This window comes from Salvia hispanica, chromosome 2, assembly GCF_029641045.1.
Source record: "Salvia hispanica isolate PSC_SH4W2 chromosome 2, Shi_PSC_v1, whole genome shotgun sequence".
Taxonomy (NCBI): Eukaryota; Viridiplantae; Streptophyta; class Magnoliopsida; order Lamiales; family Lamiaceae; genus Salvia; species Salvia hispanica.
This window is the reverse complement of record NC_142693.1, coordinates 60,934,425-60,952,880: the sequence shown is the minus strand read 5'-3', so window position 1 is coordinate 60,952,880 and position 18,456 is coordinate 60,934,425. Positions and strand designations below refer to the sequence as shown.

Below are 18,456 nucleotides of genomic sequence, written 5' to 3'. Positions count from 1 at the left end.
TGAAAGAGTGAGTAGTTTTTGCCAGTTATAAATTGTTCTCCTCTTTATTTCCTTGACTGACGGTAATCGATATTTCTATTTAAAATTTCGGAATAATGGTGTCAATTTTGCTGTTTCATGAGAAATTTGGGAAAATAATGTTGTTTCTATTATTTCAGGACTGATTTTGTTTGCGAAATTCTGAAGTTCTTTGTCAGTTAAAATTGATGAAATGTTGATTTCAAGTTGTTTTTACTTCTAAATTGTGCTGCTGCAGTTTTTTTTTTAATCTGCTGGTTTTTGCTTAGTTGTTTCATGAATTGAATGCACATTCTCACTTATCAACTAAGCATTTTCTCCCTTTGCTTATAATCCACCTTCAAAAATTTATTTAAATGTTCAATCAACATAAAATCCTCAAATGGTGACTACTATAACACTACACTGTTGATTCATTTATTGGAAATCTAACCAAAATACCAAGAGTTCACTCAATCCAGAGGTTTCTTACTTTGATTTACATGAGTAGCACTTTGTTTTCAGCAGATTCAAATACTCAGAGCTCTCCTGCAAATCAAAAGTTGATTCAAGGTCTACTTTCAATTTAAAAATCATCTTATTAGCTGAATACTTGCCTCTGTTTCCTCATGATCATACGTAAATTCCTCATCATTTGTATCCTCGTCGGCGCCCTCGCCTATAAACTCAATATTAGTGCCAATTTTTCTGTAAAAAGTTATAGATGATCATTATACAAAGCTGCTACAATCTTCATTGCTCCTTGTCATTCACATATAATACCTTCATCATAATCCTCTTCTTCCGTATCGTCATCATTCTCTTCTCTCCTCATTTGTGTCCTCATCAGTGCCCTTGTCTATATCCTCAACATCAGTGCCAATTTTCAATAAAAAAATGAAAGGTAATCCTTGTGGAATGCTAGCTACTACTCTCTTAATTGCTATAGTACCTTGATAATTCCTTCTTCGATTGGCAATTTCTTCGTAATAATCCTCTTCCTCAGTATCCTCATGATCGGATGTATATTCACCATCATTCTCTTCTTCATCATCACTCTCGCCTGTATCCCCAACATTAGTGCCAATTTTAAGTAAGACTTTTAAAAGATGATCATGAACAAAGCTACCACTGTCAACGTTCACATGTAAAATACCTTCAGAATCATCACCTTCGTCTGCATCCTCAACATTAGTCATATATTCATCATCATCATCATCAGTGGTGGATCTGCCGTAATGAATTTGAAAGAGGAGCATTGTGCAATGTTAATACTAAACCAATAACAGCTATGATTCCATATGATTCACTCAACTTATAATAGCAAACATAATCCCAAAAAAGTCACAACTCTTAAATTCAAAATAACTCAATAATGCTAACATTGGTTTTGATTTTTGAACATGCGGATAGAAAACGCGGTGTCTCACCTGTCCAGCTCAGATAAGTCGAAATACCCTCCGTACCTGAAAATTGATTGAAATTATGTCTATTGTGAGCCTAGTCAGAATTTGTTCTCTCAGAATTATCTTGAGATATGTATTAAGACAAAGAAGTAATTTTGGTTTGCAGTCGGAGGACTAATCTTACACATCTGAAAGCAGTTGGTTTCTCGTAAAAAGAAGAAGAGGCAATAATGTTGTAATCGGCTGACACAAGTCAAAGCTAAAGGATTGCAGTCTACTAATTCAATCTCTATGGTACATGCATATTGATCCAGAAAACCAGGCTCGTCGATCTTTCTTAGTTTGTAGCAATGTTTCACGCTTAGGTATTTAAGCCTAGGGAGGCTTTTGTATCCCGGTTTCCATTGCACCAAATCACTCTCTTCAATTAGAAGAAACTCAAGACTCGAAAAACTATAGCTTTTTGTTTTCCAACATGAACCCCAGAAGGCATAGGATCGCAATTTGAGCACTTCAAGATTTGACAAAGAGCCAATGGCATCCATGTATTTCCATGGAAAGCCCATGCCACTCAAATGTAACCTTTTCAAATTACGTGGCAACTTCAATGTCCCTGGGGTCATCGGGAAATCATGAACACGCTTGACCACAGGATTTGTGATACTGAATTTGAGTGTCTCCAAACATCTGACTGTTGAAATGCAACCAAAGCAACTCAAAAGGTCGTTATGGTCATCATAAGGTGTCAGCTCAATCTGTATTCCTAATTTCTTTATGTTAGGAATTCTTCGGTAGAGTCTCAAGATAGTACAAATGCAAGCATTCACACCCACGAGCGTTGAGAGCTTTTTCAATGAAGCAACATGAGATGGACCTACAAGGCTCTTTCCCAAAATCTCAATATGCTCCAACTCTTGCATGTCCCATATTTGAATTGGTACATATGATGGAGCTCCACAACGTCTAATGATCATGTGTGGATGGACAATTAAGACTCGAAGGTTGAAAAGTTTGGATATGTGACGAGTTCTCCATTGCACGTTAGAGCAAGGTACTTTAGTTGGACTAGTCAAAGAATTTCTATTGGGAAAGTATAGAAACGTTGTGTAAGGGCATCTATCTTCCCTAGCAAGCGGAAACCGACATCCATAGAGATTGGATACCGGTGGTAAGGACCATAGAAGAGGAGAGAACGTGCAGAGTATGCACAGTTTAATCTCACTGAGTCACAAAACTCATTCATGCTAAATAAAATGTTATTTTCAAGACACAAGCCACGCTGACCTTTCAAACATTCTCCCAAGGCATCAATCAACTTATTTATGACATGATAAAACTTGGTCTTACTAGCTTCTCCTCTACACACGTGCCGCCACGAAGAATGAAGCCAGCAAGTTTTATAAATGCTAACATAAATCTCTTGTGAAGTTCTATTCACGCTCTTCAAGTTGTGTAAAACAAGACTGTAGTGGAAGGCTAGCTCTCTCAAACATTCCCGATCATACCATAACCCTTCCGCAGTGAGCATAGTCATGATCTTGTAAGTGGGATTGTCATAATCTTGAGGGAAAACTCCCATAAAGAGAAAAAGGCATTTTAAGAGATTGAAGTAAGTAGTTGTAGCTTGGGAAAAGTACCTTTGATATTTCATTATATGCATCCGTGAAAACTGAATTTCTCTTTTCTGCTACTTTATTCTAGTAGGCTGGGTCTCTATTCTGCTCAGATTTCAATAGGATGCCGGCAACAGTGAGTATCAAGAGAGGGAGACCTTCACAAAGCTTGGAGATTTTGGTGGCAGCTTTGTGGAGTTGAGGAGGGCAAATCTCATCACCGAACACCTTCTCACATAGTAGATCCATACTCTCTTCGTCGTTCAAAAACCGCACCTCATATAAAGAATCGTTATACACATAAGCATTCATCACTTTTCGATGTCGACCAGTAAGCAAGACATGAATACATCCACTTTGGATGTCTCTTAAGGAATCTTCCAAGAAATTCCATACATGTGTTTCCCAGACATCATCCAACACAACGAGGCAATTCTTTCCATCCAATCTTTCTTCCAAGCAATAATCTATTTCCCCATCTCCTCGTGTGATTCCACATAGTTGAGCGAGAATGCCTCTTGAAATTTGATTGGTCGGTTCAGGAACTCTTTCCAGGGTGACCCATGCGCGACACTCGTATTTGCTCTGAATTTGTGGATCTTCGTAAATTTGCATGGCAAGAGCAGTTTTTCCAACGCCTGTCGTTCCATAAAGTGCAAACGCGTACTTCCAGCTGGGAGATCCATGCATCTCGATGAGTTGGCTTTTGAATTGTTGGAATTGGTCTGATAATCCAATCATCTTTGAGTTGGTTCCGGGAAAACCAATGACTGAGGAAATAGGTTCGTCTTGACTCTAATTCGTAAATGTAGTCCTTCTCCATGTCCTTGAGAGTCTGGTTCAAGGAATGGACATCATGTTGCAGACTCTGTAGATCAATGGAGACTATCTGAGGAAGAGTTTCGGATCGGGAAGGAATCTGTTGAGTGAGAAGGGATTCCAATGAGTCTTCAAAATTCCATATTGCCTCTTTGATTCTTCCATCCAAGGCATTCACCTTCTTCCTGCTCCTGCTCGGACTAGTGTTGTCCAATCTTTCCAGAGTTTTTGTCAATGGCTTCAACTTCTTGTAGACGCCTTGTTGATTTGTTGAGACCGGCCAACGAGGCTGACACGAGAACAACGGAGAATATTGTCGATTGTGTTCCTAAGAGATTTCACAGCACCATAAGCTGTCATTTCTCTGATATTATCAAAGCTGGTGGTGGACTGGTGGTGGTGGAGTGGTGGTGGAAGAAGGAATAAAGAATGGAGAAAATGGTGTATGATGAGATCTTTGGTGGTGGGGAATGTGGCAATGGTGAAAGAATATATGTGATTGAGCAACTTCCTTAATGTGGACAGTAATTGATTGTTGTAAGGTATGAAGGAAGAGCTGTGGTTTGTTGTTTTGTGGACAATAATTAGCTGTTCTTTATTCAATTGAAAAGAGCGATATGAAGCTAATAATCTGGAACTTTTATTAGAAAAACTGGTAAAGGTGGATACATTTATTGTTTGTTTTATGTGAACGTGGACATGTGGTTTCTTGTTTACTAGTATTAAATTGTGTATGATTATTTTAGAGCTGGAATCACCTGTAAAGAAAAAGTTAGAAAATCATGGAGAATAGAACATTACAATAATCGAGGAAACAACGAAGGGAATATACATGGATCACAGACACAATGAGTTATATAAACAACGAAGGGAATACAAGATGGTTTCGTGGTGTAGTTGGTTATCACGTCAGTCTAACACACTGAAGGTCTCCGGTTCGAACCCGGGCGAAGCCAATATTGGTTTTTTTTTTTTGTTTTTAAGATTCAAGTCACTTTGCCTGTCTACCATACTGCCATTGGAACTGAGGAAACAAAATACTAGATTATATATTTAAATTCATCTTACTCTAAATAATTGAAGTTGTAAAAAGAACAAATAATGAAAGCTTTTAAGGTGTATGGCTGTGCAAATATGAAATGTTATTTATAGCTCAATCATTAATTAAAAGAATAAAAAATCCGACCTGCCGGATTCGAACCAACGACCTAAGGATTTCATCACATACTACAGTCCTCCGCTCTACCAACTGAGCTAAGGTCGGTTGCTGTTTGATTGTCATTGGATAACTTTACTATCATAAACTAAGAGGCCAAACAAAATCAGTATACATTCTCTAATTAGAACTACATAATACTCGTTGAATATAAACCCTCCTGCATTAATTTTATGAGACACAAGATTTCATCTATGAAGTTCAAACTTCAAACCAACAGAAAGAAAATAATGAGGATTTTGAATGATACAAAGAAACAATAGTATAGTTATATCCTTATAGCAATGAAATATTATTCGAAAATGTGAAGCACGAGTTTTACAGCATCCAACACATATTGCTACACAGACAAACAAATATACTACTAAAACATGAATGATACTGATGCATCATGGTGATGATCACGATTTCTTGGAATACATGGACTCCACCTTGCCATCATTCCCACCAAGCAGCATATACTTATCCTTCCTAGTCAGCTGAGTGCACTCAAAACCCAGCGCATCCGCCAAGATCCTCTGCACATGGTTCGCCACCTCGATCGACGACTTCCCCCCGGCCTTCACCGTCATCTCCTCCGGCAGCCTCTCCAGGAACGTCACCTCGTACGTCGGCCTCGGGTTCATGAAGTAGAAGTAGGCGTCCCAGAACTTGACCCCCCTCACCGTCGTCCCGTGGAACATGCTCTGCTTCAGGTTCACTGCCACCGGCACCACCCGGTCGCTCAGCTCCGCGAACAGCGCGCTGAACCGCAGCAGGTACGGCTCCCTGCACGTCGTCCCCTCCGGGCACACCACCAGGTCCCCCTTCTGCAGCAGCGCCTTGATCATCGCCGCGTCCGCCTCCCTGTCCCGCGTCAGCGCCACCGCCGGGATAGGCGACAGCAGCCTCGACAGCTTGCTCACGCTGTACGTCACGCACGACACCTTGCGCCCCAGCGCGATCGCGATCACGATGGGGTCCAGGGCCGTGCGGTGGTTGCACACGTAGAGGTTGCCCGGGGAGCTCGGCGGGGGCGGATTGCCCTTGATCACCAGGTTGATCCCCAGCATTGGGTAGGTGTAGCGGACGATGCGCTCCGGGAGAGGTAGGTTGAAGTAGACGCGGACCAACGAGAGGACGAACCCGAATGGCAGCCAAATGTAGGTCACTAGTGCGTTCAGTGGCGTCGGTCGCTGGACTAGGCGGCCGTCGTGGAAGATCAGCCGGCTTTTTAGCCGGTCGACCGGCAACGGCTTCGCTGTTTTGCTCGGGTGCACCATGTACCCTTCCTGTTCAACATAACCATTACTTGTTACACAGATCAACCACGGTAAAAATAAATGAGCTATATTCCTTTTCGAATTGTCACAAGATAAATAAATCAATTACTCTTGTCAAAAAAATCAATAACTTTAAATGGAAGGAAGGAGTAAATTGACTTTATCCAAATTTAATTGGAGGTGCAGGAGAGAATATATATGTCACATGACTGTCCATCTCTGGTTGCAGTTGAGAAAATACTGTGATATTTACTCACATTAAATTAGCCAGCTTGATGTGATAAAGTTTCGAAATAAATTTGGACACATGCATTGTTAAAAGTTGGGTTATTAATGTTGCCTCCCTTTTAGGTCTCAAAGCCCAACTACATTTTACAACACCAGCAACTGCTACATTTATTAGATGACTCCAATATAATTAGTAGTCGTATTTAATTATTTTAGATTTCGTTTTCAATAACGTTTATGTCCTTGTCTAGACATATAGATTAGTACTATTACTATTTGACCATATTAAGTATGATTGGCCATAAACATTTAATTTTTTAAAATTTCAAAGATAATAGTAGTACTATATTTAGCATTTGGCATCACTCTATTGTTTTAGTTACTTATTAAATTAGGAATATATTCTCATTATGTGTATCTATGTCCATATAGCTTTTCCCCTTTTCTAATAGATAATGTTTTAGAATGAGAAGTAGTAACCGAATCCCCAACTTTTCAACTTATTGGTTAGAGATAGAAATAAATGTCAATATACAGTTAACGGAGGGATTCATTCACCTGCTCATTTATTTTCATTGGCATATTATACAAAAAACATGTGATGAAATTTAATGCTCGTTGAAAACCAAAAACATGCAAGAAAGCAAGTCATCATGAATATGTACACATTGACAGATATAGAATCCTACATAAATCAAGAAATATTAAACAAGCATTTTCGAAAACCATTGATCTATGTCAAGTCACCATCCTTCTACATAATAGGAGTACTACTATAAACAATATTTTTCTCCTAATTTACCGAAATCGACATAATTTAATCAAATTTCAACGGATCAGGTCGTTCACCAACATTAATTCGAATTATATGGCTAGTCAACCTACTGTCACAACTCACAAGAATACATAAACAATTCCAAATTAAGTTGATGATATTCTAAGCTATGAAATTCAATATTAGCGCTGTGCATTATGAAAGTATTGGCGATTTTTGATGCTCCGATTGAAAATAAATTCCAAGTTCAAATCAATAATTAATTAGGATAATCACATAGAAAATCAACCGACAACAGTAAAATCTCAGTTAATCACATAGAAAAGCATGAGAAACACCTTCAATTTGAATCGATTACTCAAAATTGGAGCTAAAATGTAGAAGGAGAAGAAGATAACTAACCTTGCAAATTGACATGAAATCGTGGTCAGATTCCCGATCTCCGATTCCGATATCCGGCTTCTCCTCTCCGAACTCGCGCAGCACCCCCAATTTCTTCAAATCCCCGACCAAAACCCCTGGTTTCTTCACGAATCCCGTCGCCTTCTTCGTCTTCGGATCTACCTCGATCTCCGTCCCGATCACCTTATCTCCGCCCAAATAGTCCTTCACGAACGGCTCCACCATGATCGTCGGATTCGCCGTGATTATCACTTTCCTCTGGCATTTCTCGAACACGGCGTAGCTCTCCGGCCGCACGTCGGTGGCGTAGAACCGCGGCAGCACGGCGCGCGCGGCCAGCTCGATGTCGCGCACCTTGATCCCGGAGAAGGAGATGTAGATCAGCATCTGGATGGCGAGGGCTTCGGAGACGAAGACGTAGGCGACGGCGATGAGCGGGAAGGAGAGGAGGAGGATGAGGCCGCGGAGGAGGCTGCCGGCCTCGATCGCCACGAGCATGAAGTAAGGGAAGGAGGAGCGGGAGATCAGGAGCGTTCCGTCGAGATCCGCCGCGATTGAGTGGCGATTCGAGCTGGAGAGGTCGCATTTCTCGATTGAGGGGAAGCGCGCCGCGGCGGCGGCGGTTTCAGCCATTTTCGTCTCTCTCGAAGTTTCGGGTGTTTGGGTGTGTGAGGGTTTGTGGAGAGGTTTATGTATGCATGAATTGTGTGTATTAATGAGTGTAGGTGTGATTTGTTGGGGAGGGAGTTATTAGAGTTTTAAATGAGGATGGAGATGTCAATTGACAGATATGCCCTCTTTTCGGTGGTTTTTTTTTTTTTAGTTACAGTACCTAAATATTACTCTTTTTTTTAAAGTTTAAATACTTCGTCTAAATTTTTGTTCACTTAAGATGACCCATTACTAAATATAGAAATCTCTTTTGTCTCTACTTTACTCTCTCCACTCAACACACAAAATAAAGTTACCGCTTAAAAAAAGGGTCATCTTCCTTGAAACGGATAGAGTAATAAATATTCTAAGATAGCAAGAAGAAGAAGAAATTGGTAAGATATTTTTTCTTTAACCAATTACTCGAGAAAAAAAGTATAAGATGGTGAGAGCACTACTCCATCTCATCCTGGTGGATTTGAATTCAGAAGTATATTATACAAGTAACTTCTCTATTTACTAGTATATGAGAAATATAAATTTCATAACACTGGATATAAATTTCAGTTTTGCCACTTAATATATGAGATACATTGTGATTACACACCATCCATACATATTCCCTCCATTTGATAAAAGAAGTCTCATTTTTGCTATTTTATTTCTTTTGTTAATAGAAATTTCATTTTTTTTACTATAAATAATAAATAAATTTTATATTCCACTAACTCATTTCATTTCACGTAAAATCTCATTGCCATACAATTTTTATTATTATTATTATTGTTGTTGTTGTTGTTTAATATGGGCATGTATTGTTGATGCACGTTACTAAATAATCGTCAATTTAATCCAAGAGTAGTTGCCGCTTTACTACCTAAATTCTGCCTGGAATTTTGTTTTCTTGATGTATAGAACACACAATTTAAAGATATACTATTTCTTCTTTGACAGTATTTGAAAAAGAATAAATAATTTTCAAAAGTTTTTTTCGTATGCTTAAAATAGTCCTACATGATAAGTTGTTGGACGAAAGCTTTCTTTCTTCATTACTTATAGAAAACGCTGCAATGTTTGGTGGCCAAATTTAATTATACAACTAGTAGTCTAGTACATTTAATGGGTGTTCCCCTCCACCCTCCACCTCCCCTAAAATACGACGTTCAATTTCTTTCATAAAATATAAGTAATGGAATTGAAATATAGTGATATATATATTTATTACAGTATGTAAATTAAGAATCATTTATTCAATTGATCTGGAAGATCCACAAGAAATTAATGCATTGTGCTTGCCAAATGAGAATTCCGCTTCCTCAAAATGCAGTTAGTTTTTACTGTAAATATAATGATTTTATACATTAATTATAATATTAGGCACTCTGATAGTAGTACATTATATACAACTAGTATCACACCCGTGCGATGCACGACATGTTAACTTTCTGTTCGACTAATTTGAGTTTTGAGCTCACATTTATGAAATGAGAATAATAAATATGGAGTATCATTGTATCAATTTATAAACTCAGAAATGTATAATTGATAACAATAGAGTAATTATTATACAAATAAAAACGTATATAATCATATATGTTGTGAAACTAAAACTGTACACAAAACACACATCATTGAGAAAACTTTTCGATCTCTACCAAATAATGATCAACGACAAAACCATATATAATGATCAACTTTAATGTTTAATAAATAAAATACGGTTCACTATATTATGAGTTTTAAAATATTAAAATTTTTTGTTACAAAAAAGTGAACATTATTATATAAAAGTTGGCGCTTAAAACGTAAAATATAATTTCAACATAGGTTGATTTTTAGTACTTTTCACATTTTAATAAAAAAAAGTACAAACGTATTTGTTAACTTTAATACTTACGTGCGTTAAAACATAGCAATTTACAAATACAAATAAATGAACAAATCAAGAAACCACCGATAGCCTTTCATTATTTAAATAAAAACATAACACAAATATAGCGATAAAAAATAACTTATATTACTACATAATGATTTCAGAATAATATATTATCCACCCTAATTTTTTTTGTTATTTTAAAAACAACTAAATAAGTTCAAAATAGGCTCAAAATTAATTTAATAAAATTAACAATTAAAGTAGAGTTTTAAAAACAAACTTTTTCAGAAAATAAAATACAACTACCTTTTTAAATTGTAAACAAACAGAATTTACTAATGGAGAATAATTAATTCATAAATTCAATTGTTGCTAAATATAAATAGCCTCAGTGGTCAGTATATAGAACATAACATGTGGCCAAGCGATTATTCTGGAAAATCAAATCAAATAAGAACAGAATTTAGAAGAATTTCATTAGCATGAAAATTAATCAATCACAAATCTTTTACTAATCAATTACAAATATTTAACAAAGTTGAAACATTAAGGGTTTCCCTATATCCCCATTGCAACACCACCTCCCAACCTAAATCATGGAATGACGCTTCCACTGGCATTCCACAATGGCACGCCGACACAAGATAAGAATTGGATGGTCTTTTAGGGTACCAACGACCGTCCTTTTAAATCTCACCGATTCAAGCAAAGTAGCCTTAAATCATAAATTAAATCTTCGCCAAAATTTTCATCGCCACTATGATATGCGCTGCGAGGCTCGAGTTTGATGGAGTACGCTAACACAACGATCACTTAGTTGAGAAAGTCGTATTGTTTTTCTATCGATATTTAATTTATAAGAGCAGAATGGTTTGAGAATGTATGATGATTGAACGATCCTTATAGAGAAGAAAATGTTGCAAGCAATATAGAAAATTAATGAGATGAATATGTGGGAAGTAGAAAGGGCTAGAAATTCATTGACTTTTTGTAACCGCAAGTTTAATGCGCAAAGTTTGACTGACCATTATTATTAGTGATTGCAATTGCATTAAAGTTATTATATCAAATTGCTATGATGGAATTCTAATCGTAAAATACTCATGCAATGAAAGGTAACTGCCGTATTAAAATCATTTATTATTTTGAAAATTTCCATAGTTCCATATCGTCATCTATGTATCATATTGGTGTAGTGAACGGTAATATGAATTAGTTTATTGCTTAATTCATGAGGTAACTAACCGCCGTACTAAGCAAATACTTAAATTAGTCCAAAACTTGTGAACATTTCAATTTTATACCTAAAAATTCATAAATATTCTAAACTATGGCCAAAACTCGTCTTTTATATATATATAGATTCTAATATCATTTGGTTAAGCCATAAAAGTCATAAATCATAAAAGTCAACTAGAAATCCATTGTCTACAAGCATAAGAGATCTAATTTTTCTATACATAAAAAGCACATTATGCAAAGAAATTTATTAAGTCAAATTCACATTTTCTTTTTCTTACCACACTCAACCTACAAGATGATCAGCTCAAGTTTTAGGCTTAGTAGTGTTTTGCTAATCATATTTACTGATAAAGTGACATGATAGTTAATCGAATTAGCCAAGACAAATTACAATCTTCATTTCTAATTTTTTAACGTTGTTTGTAGTATTAAATAAATTTAATATATAATTAAATTAAATTCAACTAGGTGCAAATTTGCTCAAATCATACTTTTTAAGTATACAAACCGACACTTTGTACTGGTGAATTATAGGTTGAGTTATGACTAGTATCCTATAATTCACCAAGCAAGATTGTGAGAGCATTAATTATGTAGAGGCTTATCATAGTTTCAAAAACATTAATATTGCACCTACTTTAATCTAATTCAGTTGGTAGCTGGGGTGTCTATCGTAGATAATGTTCATACACAGAAATTTTATTGAAAACGAAATCAAATTTGTGGCTATCTGTTTGATAGAGTTTAATAATTATTTTTCATTTTATATTATGAGAAATACCTCAAAGCAACACTTAGTTTTTCTCACCCTTTATTTAAAAGCTACAAATAAATAAATATTCCTAATTGTACCAAATTGTTTGGTATTTAAACAATTGTATAACTCATACTTTAGATCAAACTTGGCGAAGGTGTAAAATGAAATATTATGAGTTTATTTGATTTAAGTTTAGAGGTACATATCAGAAAGTCAGAAAACAAGAAGCATTTTACACCTATCCGTAGTGGTACACTAAAGCCTCTACACAAGAGAACACCTAAATCTCATAGAGAGCATGATGTAAGGGGGTCGCTCGCGTCGCCAAGAATCGTGTTAATGGAGTCGAAACTGTCATTGTTCGTCCTGTTGGAGCCGAACGTGCGGACATGGTCTGTAAGGCTCCCCGACTGTCCAAAGATGCTTTAGATCACCTCTCTTGTTCGCCAGCACTATCAGAGTCCCTGAAAACACAAAATTATCGTGTGTTGATTATGTGAGACATGCTGATGAATTTGAATTAGGACACGGGGTTTGAGTTTAACCTAGAGTGAAAGGGACAATGTATAGTAAGGCAGGCTGGCCATGTCCATCCATCAGATTCAGAGCCACATAAGTAATTAGCAGACCTGTTGCCAGTAATTTAAAAAATGCAATAATATCAGTAAACATCTCTCTCTCTCTTTCTATCTCCAACGAAGAATGATCGCTTACCTAAACCATAAGCCAGCATTGCCCACAGGAAATATCCAGCTTTTAGGCTTTTATTAGACAGCCAATCATACCTGCAAGAACCCATGCCACGCGGTTAAAAGGTGAAGTTTTCGCCTTCATGCATATATTTTGCAGCAGACCATTAAATCTCAGCCAATCATAGACTTCCAAAATACTATATTTGGTGAAAGCTTGTGAGGTGTGTGCAATATGAGCATGAGTTGTCATAGGTTTGCGATGTTTCTTGAAGTGAAAAACCCAAACATTAGGTGAAGTTACTACTAAGCCATGTTATTGAGGAGAAAATGTGAGGTCTCAAAAGAAAACTAGATTATGAACTCTTCAAGAAACTCGGGGTTAACCATTTTGGCAAACTCTTCAAGAAAATGTGTCATATGGGGATGGATGTCAAGTAGTTGCTTGCAATAGGGTCACGGGCCCTTATCCCAGTAGGCCTGGGGCGTAACAGGATAAGAGACAGGAACGAGAGTTAAACATGGTGGTTCAAACCTTAGGGAAAAGGTTACTAGCAGTCCAGGTATGATAATATCACCAAATCCGATGATACTAAATCCACCCCAAGGATCGAACATTCGAGGGATTTTGAGTAGCATGGGAATACCATCTTCTCCACTTCCGTCACCACGAGCTACCTACAAGAAAGAACCAAGAACACAGTTATAAGGCAGCTATCGAAACTGACAAAACTTTATATCCTGCTTCATTTCAAGATTTGAACAATTGCTCACCACTATCATCACGCTCTTATGGAACCACCGTTTTGACAAGAAAACCCAAAAGATGTCGTACAAGAACGAACAGCTCAGTAAAACTGTTCCAACCTGAGGAATCCAAGGATGGACTGTGATCAGATCAAATAAATTCAAGAAACACATGTATCCGGATAGATTATTTTCAGCCCGAGCATGTTTTGTTTGATTTTATGGCGTAAAACACCCTCCGTTGTTTAAATATCCAGAGAGCAAAATGTTGATACTTCGTGTAATGTATAATAATACTCAAAAATTTCAGAGATAAATTTACAGGTATTCCTTTTTTTTTATAGTAGTATATACTATTTTTATGTTTCAGAAGGGTGGTGGGTCAGGCTTGTTCAGGAATGGTGTTTTCCCTAGACAGTTGACACAAAATCAAGAAATAAATATCCCGTTACAAGAAAAATAATACTAGTAGATAGAAAGCAGGTAGATTAAAATGCTTCCAACAATAGCTTGGTGATTGCATCAAAGAAAAAGACACTATCTAGTATAAGTGTATAACATGAGTCTCGATAACCACCTTGAGATTTGGAATGCGTACTATTTGGAGAACAGTTATGATAAGCGCAATTCCCTGTTACAGTGATAAATTTCAAGATCAGCCAAACAATTTAGTAAATAGCATTCATAATCTACGTCAGAAACAACATAGTATATAAATTTTCATCTTCTTGAGAAACAAGTTAAGCCATGAACTGGAATGGAATGGCAAGTGAAACTAGTTTGATTCCTATAGCATGAAGTTCTACTGCAGATTGACTTCTCAAAGCAGAAGAGAAAAAGGCAGCTTATGAGCAAATTTACGACAAGCATATTTTGGAGCTGTCTTATTTTCTAAATGTAGCATTTATGAGCAAACTCGCATGAATCAATGAACGCAAACAATTTTGCTCCTCCTAATCAACTATCATATTTTACTTTTGTTAGCATTTGAGTTTAACACGATTACTAAGCATAGAATTTTACGTAATCTAATGAAACTTTTAGTGCTATTTGGATCTCATTTTAATAAAGCAAACAATACTGACAGACAGAAATATCATTCTTACAAGTATATCTTGGCCAATCCAAGCGATAGAGGCACTGCGGTACACTGCCCATAAAACAGAAAATGCTACGCAAATTGGAGAAACAGCGAGTGTCAGATATGATACAGATCCGAGAACAGGTATTTTGACAAACGACTCTGCAGCATGTTCAAACCATCTGAAACTATATTTCAGTAATGTAAGTCAATGCTATGAGAACATAGGATTGCAAACGTATCGAGCAAACAACAGTGCAGCTCCTCTGCTCCACAAGCAAATGCACACCCAAACTCAATCATTAGACACACACATCAATCCATGCATACACCACACAAATATATTAATTAAGCATAAGTTAAAGAACAAATATAACATACCAGGCTAAAATGGCCACTAGACAAGTTTGCAACCCCTGTGATACAAAAACAAATGAAATCAGTGTTCAGTTAAAGTCAGACGTAGCAGCCAATATTCTCATGAATTAATCAACGAAAGCAAGCTAGGTGCAACATAATATACCCCAATAAAAAAAAATTGTCAAATGAAATATTGGAGTACAGTGAAATTCACATGAAGACACAAAAATGTCAAAAAGTTTTCGTGGGTCACTTCAGAGAATCTAATGCATAGTTTGAGCAATAATCATGCATAACCGAAAATCTATTCACTGGCATGAAAACCCCACAAAGAACTTAGAATGTCAGAAATGATATCATACCTCTACACCACCTATGCAAAACACAACCACGAGAATTTCAATGAACCAGTAAGACATCAACTTGTAGAGCATAACCAAGAAACAAGAGGCAAACACGACAAAGAAAATTGCCGAGGCTGTGTTGATCTCGATTAGACCACTTGAATGGTGAGTATCGCTGGTTAGGTGTTCATCAAAACCATCCTGATAGGTTAACATTAAACATCAGAACTGCACGAGGACCCTTATCTTTCTTCTATTATTAACAACGTAAGCTTATACTGTACAACGCCCTGCACTACCTTTAATAGCTTGTCGTGCTCAATAGCTGCTTCTCTAGCACTCCATGCAGACCAATAAGATGCACACAAGACAGTGCCGACAGCCATCAGCCATAAAAACACTTCAGCAACATCAACCAATGGGCGTTTTGGCGAGTAAATCTGGATGGAAACTGAAAATAACACCTAGATCGTGAATGGATGCAATAGACGAACTGATGCGGACAGAGAACATACAACTACATAAACCTTGTAACACAAGCATCTTGGTGGCATAAACAAATCCGTGAGTAAATATATCAGGTGCTATTCTAATGATCAAAACTTTGGAGGCCAAAGCTTACCATGCGAACTGTTTTTCATGCTAACTTTCAAGCTCCCACCAGCATCTTGCGGAAGCATGACTACTGGTATGCCAACATCTACAACAGTCTCATTTTTCTCACACACCATCTTGAAGAGATCTGGATGACAGCACCATCAGGAGGGAACCATGAAGTATCAGCAGCGCAATATCAACATCTAATTAAGTTTAGTTGTCAACATTATAGTAATGATCCATAGATGAGTCCCTATATAACTTTTAGTGGACACTGGAACGGCGTATGAGAGGAGTAACGAGAATATCACAATATTTAGAAATGAAACCAGAGATTACTACTTAAGAATCATGTGCATTTCTAAAGAATATCTGCTACGGAAATTAATTCATTTAGTTAGAATTGTGAAAGGTGTTCAGCTAACCGGAAAGCTATAACTTTATCATGGTCCTAATACAAAAAAAATGTGGTATGCTGACTGAGAATATACCTGTCTGATTGTTTATGATGATTAGAGCTGAAGCACCAGCGGCTTCTGCAACTTTTGCTTTTGTAACAAAACTGCAGTTCCCCCGGTGCACCAAGATAGCCTCACCAGTCAGCTATGGAAATGCAAAACGGATTAATAAGCCAGGTATAAATGGCAGCTTTTAGAAGAACGCCACAGGAAAAGATAAACAAATAGTCACAACAGTTGCAAATGTAAACGAGAAGAATACCTTGTTCCTTGGTGTACTACAACAATCAGGAGGGTCTGCAAGAGAAACTATAATCTGGTCGGCACGCTTCTCCTGTGACTCCAATGTCGGACCAAATCGAGCACCGATACCAACGAATTGTGTTACCTCAACACCATCTAGCCAAATAGGGACTTTAACCTATTGAACAGCAATGAACTGCAACTTCAGCTGATCATATTCACATAAACTAGTGGAGGAATTCGGCTTGGATTTCTTCAAATTTCATTCCCTTTAACAATTCATAAAGATCTATGATCCCACTAATACCAACAATTCATAAAGAAAGTTATATCAACTTCAGCCTAAACTATTTAAAACAAAATCTTTTCACACTATTCCTAATACCCACCTTTCCTTCTCCATATAATGACTAACAGACCAACACACAAGATTCAAAAACATCATAATTATAGGCAATAGGAATACTAATATAAAAGACATAGTAATAATTAAATAGCAAAACAAAATCTATACTGAATCAGACCTTTAATTATATCATATAAAAACACAACCAACTGTAGAAAGTAAAGCCCTCCCCAGAAACAACCTTCAACAATACTCCCATCAGCCATAAGTACCTCAAAAATCAAAACTTGCAACCAACCACCAAGAAAAAAACATCAATTATAAATAAAATCCGTTACCTTGTCCAATTTTTTATAAGAAAAGTTGAATTACTTTAGTGAAGGAAATGCAAAAAGGCAAAAGCTTTAAACTGCCAAAAAAGTAAGAAGAGAGAGAGAATTACCAGTACGAAATTGTTGTCACAGCCAGGCTTCTTGGGAGCAATATCATCTTGGTGAACTATGTCGCCAGCAAAGACGAGGGAAGAGGAGAGGAAGAGAGCAAAATGTGAGTAGAGAAGTATGGTCCTGAGGTCCATGAATTGGGGAAAGGGGGAAAATATCTGAGGTGAGAGAGATCAATTGGGTCAAATGGGGGCTTACTTGAAATCCAATTTTCTGGTGATATTATTGTTGAGATGCGAAGTAGTGGGAGACAAAAAGCATGAGAGTTGAGATATGTACAAAGAAATGAGAGGAAAAAGGAGAAAATTGGTAAGGGACTGTTTGGCACTATCGCATTTTCTACTCTGTCACGACGGGAGCGCCACGTTGCGACCGTTAAAACCGGTTTTGACTTTTCACTACAGCCGCCTTCCACTCGTCGCGGAAGTCAGCGTGCGCCCAACGCGCTTCTGTAAAATGCTACTGCGATTTTGACTCTTTGATTTAATAATGTAATAAAAATTTGTTAAAATAGGTAGAGATGAATGTATAAGAATTGTAGTAATACTACTCCATAATCCAATTTTTTTTCATATTTTCTATTGAAAAATGATTTATAAATATAATTGATTTAAAATAAATTACATACTAATGATTTTGCAATAATATTTATAAAATGTAATTTAACTTAAGTATTTTCATATTTAAAAAAAGATTTTTTTTACTAAATATTTCTTAATTAATGCGAATCAAGCTCGAAATCCCATAAAATTTACCATAAAATTTTCATATCATTTCTTTCTTATTGCTACATAATAATATAACACATGATATTATGAATTTTTAATATAATTCAATTAAATCTAAATAATAAGGGCATTATGCACATGTACTGTTTACGTACACTTCTTCTGTTCACTAAAAA

At 36.8% G+C, this 18,456-nt stretch overlaps 2 protein-coding genes, 2 non-coding genes and 1 pseudogene across 5 annotated transcripts; 1 reads left to right on the top strand and 4 right to left on the bottom strand.

Annotated features, from left to right (window-relative positions):
• Positions 1–550: 550 nt before the first annotated feature.
• Positions 551–4,446, bottom strand: LOC148932832 (putative late blight resistance protein homolog R1A-10; annotated as a pseudogene). Its single transcript, XR_016135324.1, has 6 exons — positions 1,588–4,446; positions 1,428–1,463; positions 1,154–1,227; positions 950–1,060; positions 781–856; positions 551–705 (listed from the first exon to the last, which is right to left on the bottom strand). The product of XR_016135324.1 is annotated as a putative late blight resistance protein homolog R1A-10 (transcript).
• Positions 4,447–4,717: 271 nt separating this feature from the next.
• TRNAV-AAC (transfer RNA valine (anticodon AAC)) lies at positions 4,718–4,791 on the top strand. The gene has a single exon. It is a non-coding gene; the product is annotated as a tRNA-Val (tRNA).
• Positions 4,792–5,015: 224 nt separating this feature from the next.
• TRNAY-GUA (transfer RNA tyrosine (anticodon GUA)) lies at positions 5,016–5,099 on the bottom strand. The gene is given in 2 exon segments: positions 5,016–5,051; positions 5,063–5,099. It is a non-coding gene; the product is annotated as a tRNA-Tyr (tRNA).
• Positions 5,100–5,295: 196 nt separating this feature from the next.
• Positions 5,296–8,426, bottom strand: LOC125201744 (putative glycerol-3-phosphate acyltransferase 8). Its single transcript, XM_048099984.2, has 2 exons — positions 7,719–8,426; positions 5,296–6,322 (listed from the first exon to the last, which is right to left on the bottom strand). The coding sequence occupies exons 1-2, from the start codon at positions 8,349–8,351 to the stop codon at positions 5,453–5,455; spliced, it is 1,503 nt and encodes a 500-aa protein (XP_047955941.1). The 5' UTR covers positions 8,352–8,426; the 3' UTR covers positions 5,296–5,452.
• A 3,975-nt stretch (positions 8,427–12,401) lies between these two features.
• Positions 12,402–17,839, bottom strand: LOC125201743 (signal peptide peptidase-like 4). The gene is made up of 14 exons (XM_048099981.2): positions 17,552–17,839; positions 16,783–16,941; positions 16,554–16,665; positions 16,088–16,207; positions 15,765–15,916; positions 15,484–15,666; positions 15,143–15,177; positions 14,787–14,949; positions 14,258–14,311; positions 13,708–13,800; positions 13,469–13,611; positions 12,959–13,029; positions 12,790–12,873; positions 12,402–12,708 (listed from the first exon to the last, which is right to left on the bottom strand). The coding sequence occupies exons 1-14, from the start codon at positions 17,684–17,686 to the stop codon at positions 12,599–12,601; spliced, it is 1,614 nt and encodes a 537-aa protein (XP_047955938.1). The 5' UTR covers positions 17,687–17,839; the 3' UTR covers positions 12,402–12,598.
• Between the last annotated feature and the right edge of the window lie 617 nt (positions 17,840–18,456).

Excerpts from the sequence above, each read along its gene's own strand:
- LOC125201744 (XM_048099984.2), bottom strand. The coding sequence starts at position 8,351 with ATGGCTGAAACCGCCGCCGCCGCGGCGCGCTTCCCCTCAATCGAGAAA. Across the intron at positions 6,323-7,718 it reads ATTTCATGTCAATTTGCAAG|GAAGGGTACATGGTGCACCC; the intron begins GTTAGTTATCTT and ends TATGTTGAACAG.
- LOC125201743 (XM_048099981.2), bottom strand. The coding sequence starts at position 17,686 with ATGGACCTCAGGACCATACTTCTCTACTCACATTTTGCTCTCTTCCTC. Across the intron at positions 15,917-16,087 it reads CATGAAAAACAGTTCGCATG|TTTCCATCCAGATTTACTCG; the intron begins GTAAGCTTTGGC and ends TGTTATTTTCAG. Across the intron at positions 12,709-12,789 it reads CATTGTCCCTTTCACTCTAG|GGACTCTGATAGTGCTGGCG; the intron begins GTTAAACTCAAA and ends TTGTGTTTTCAG.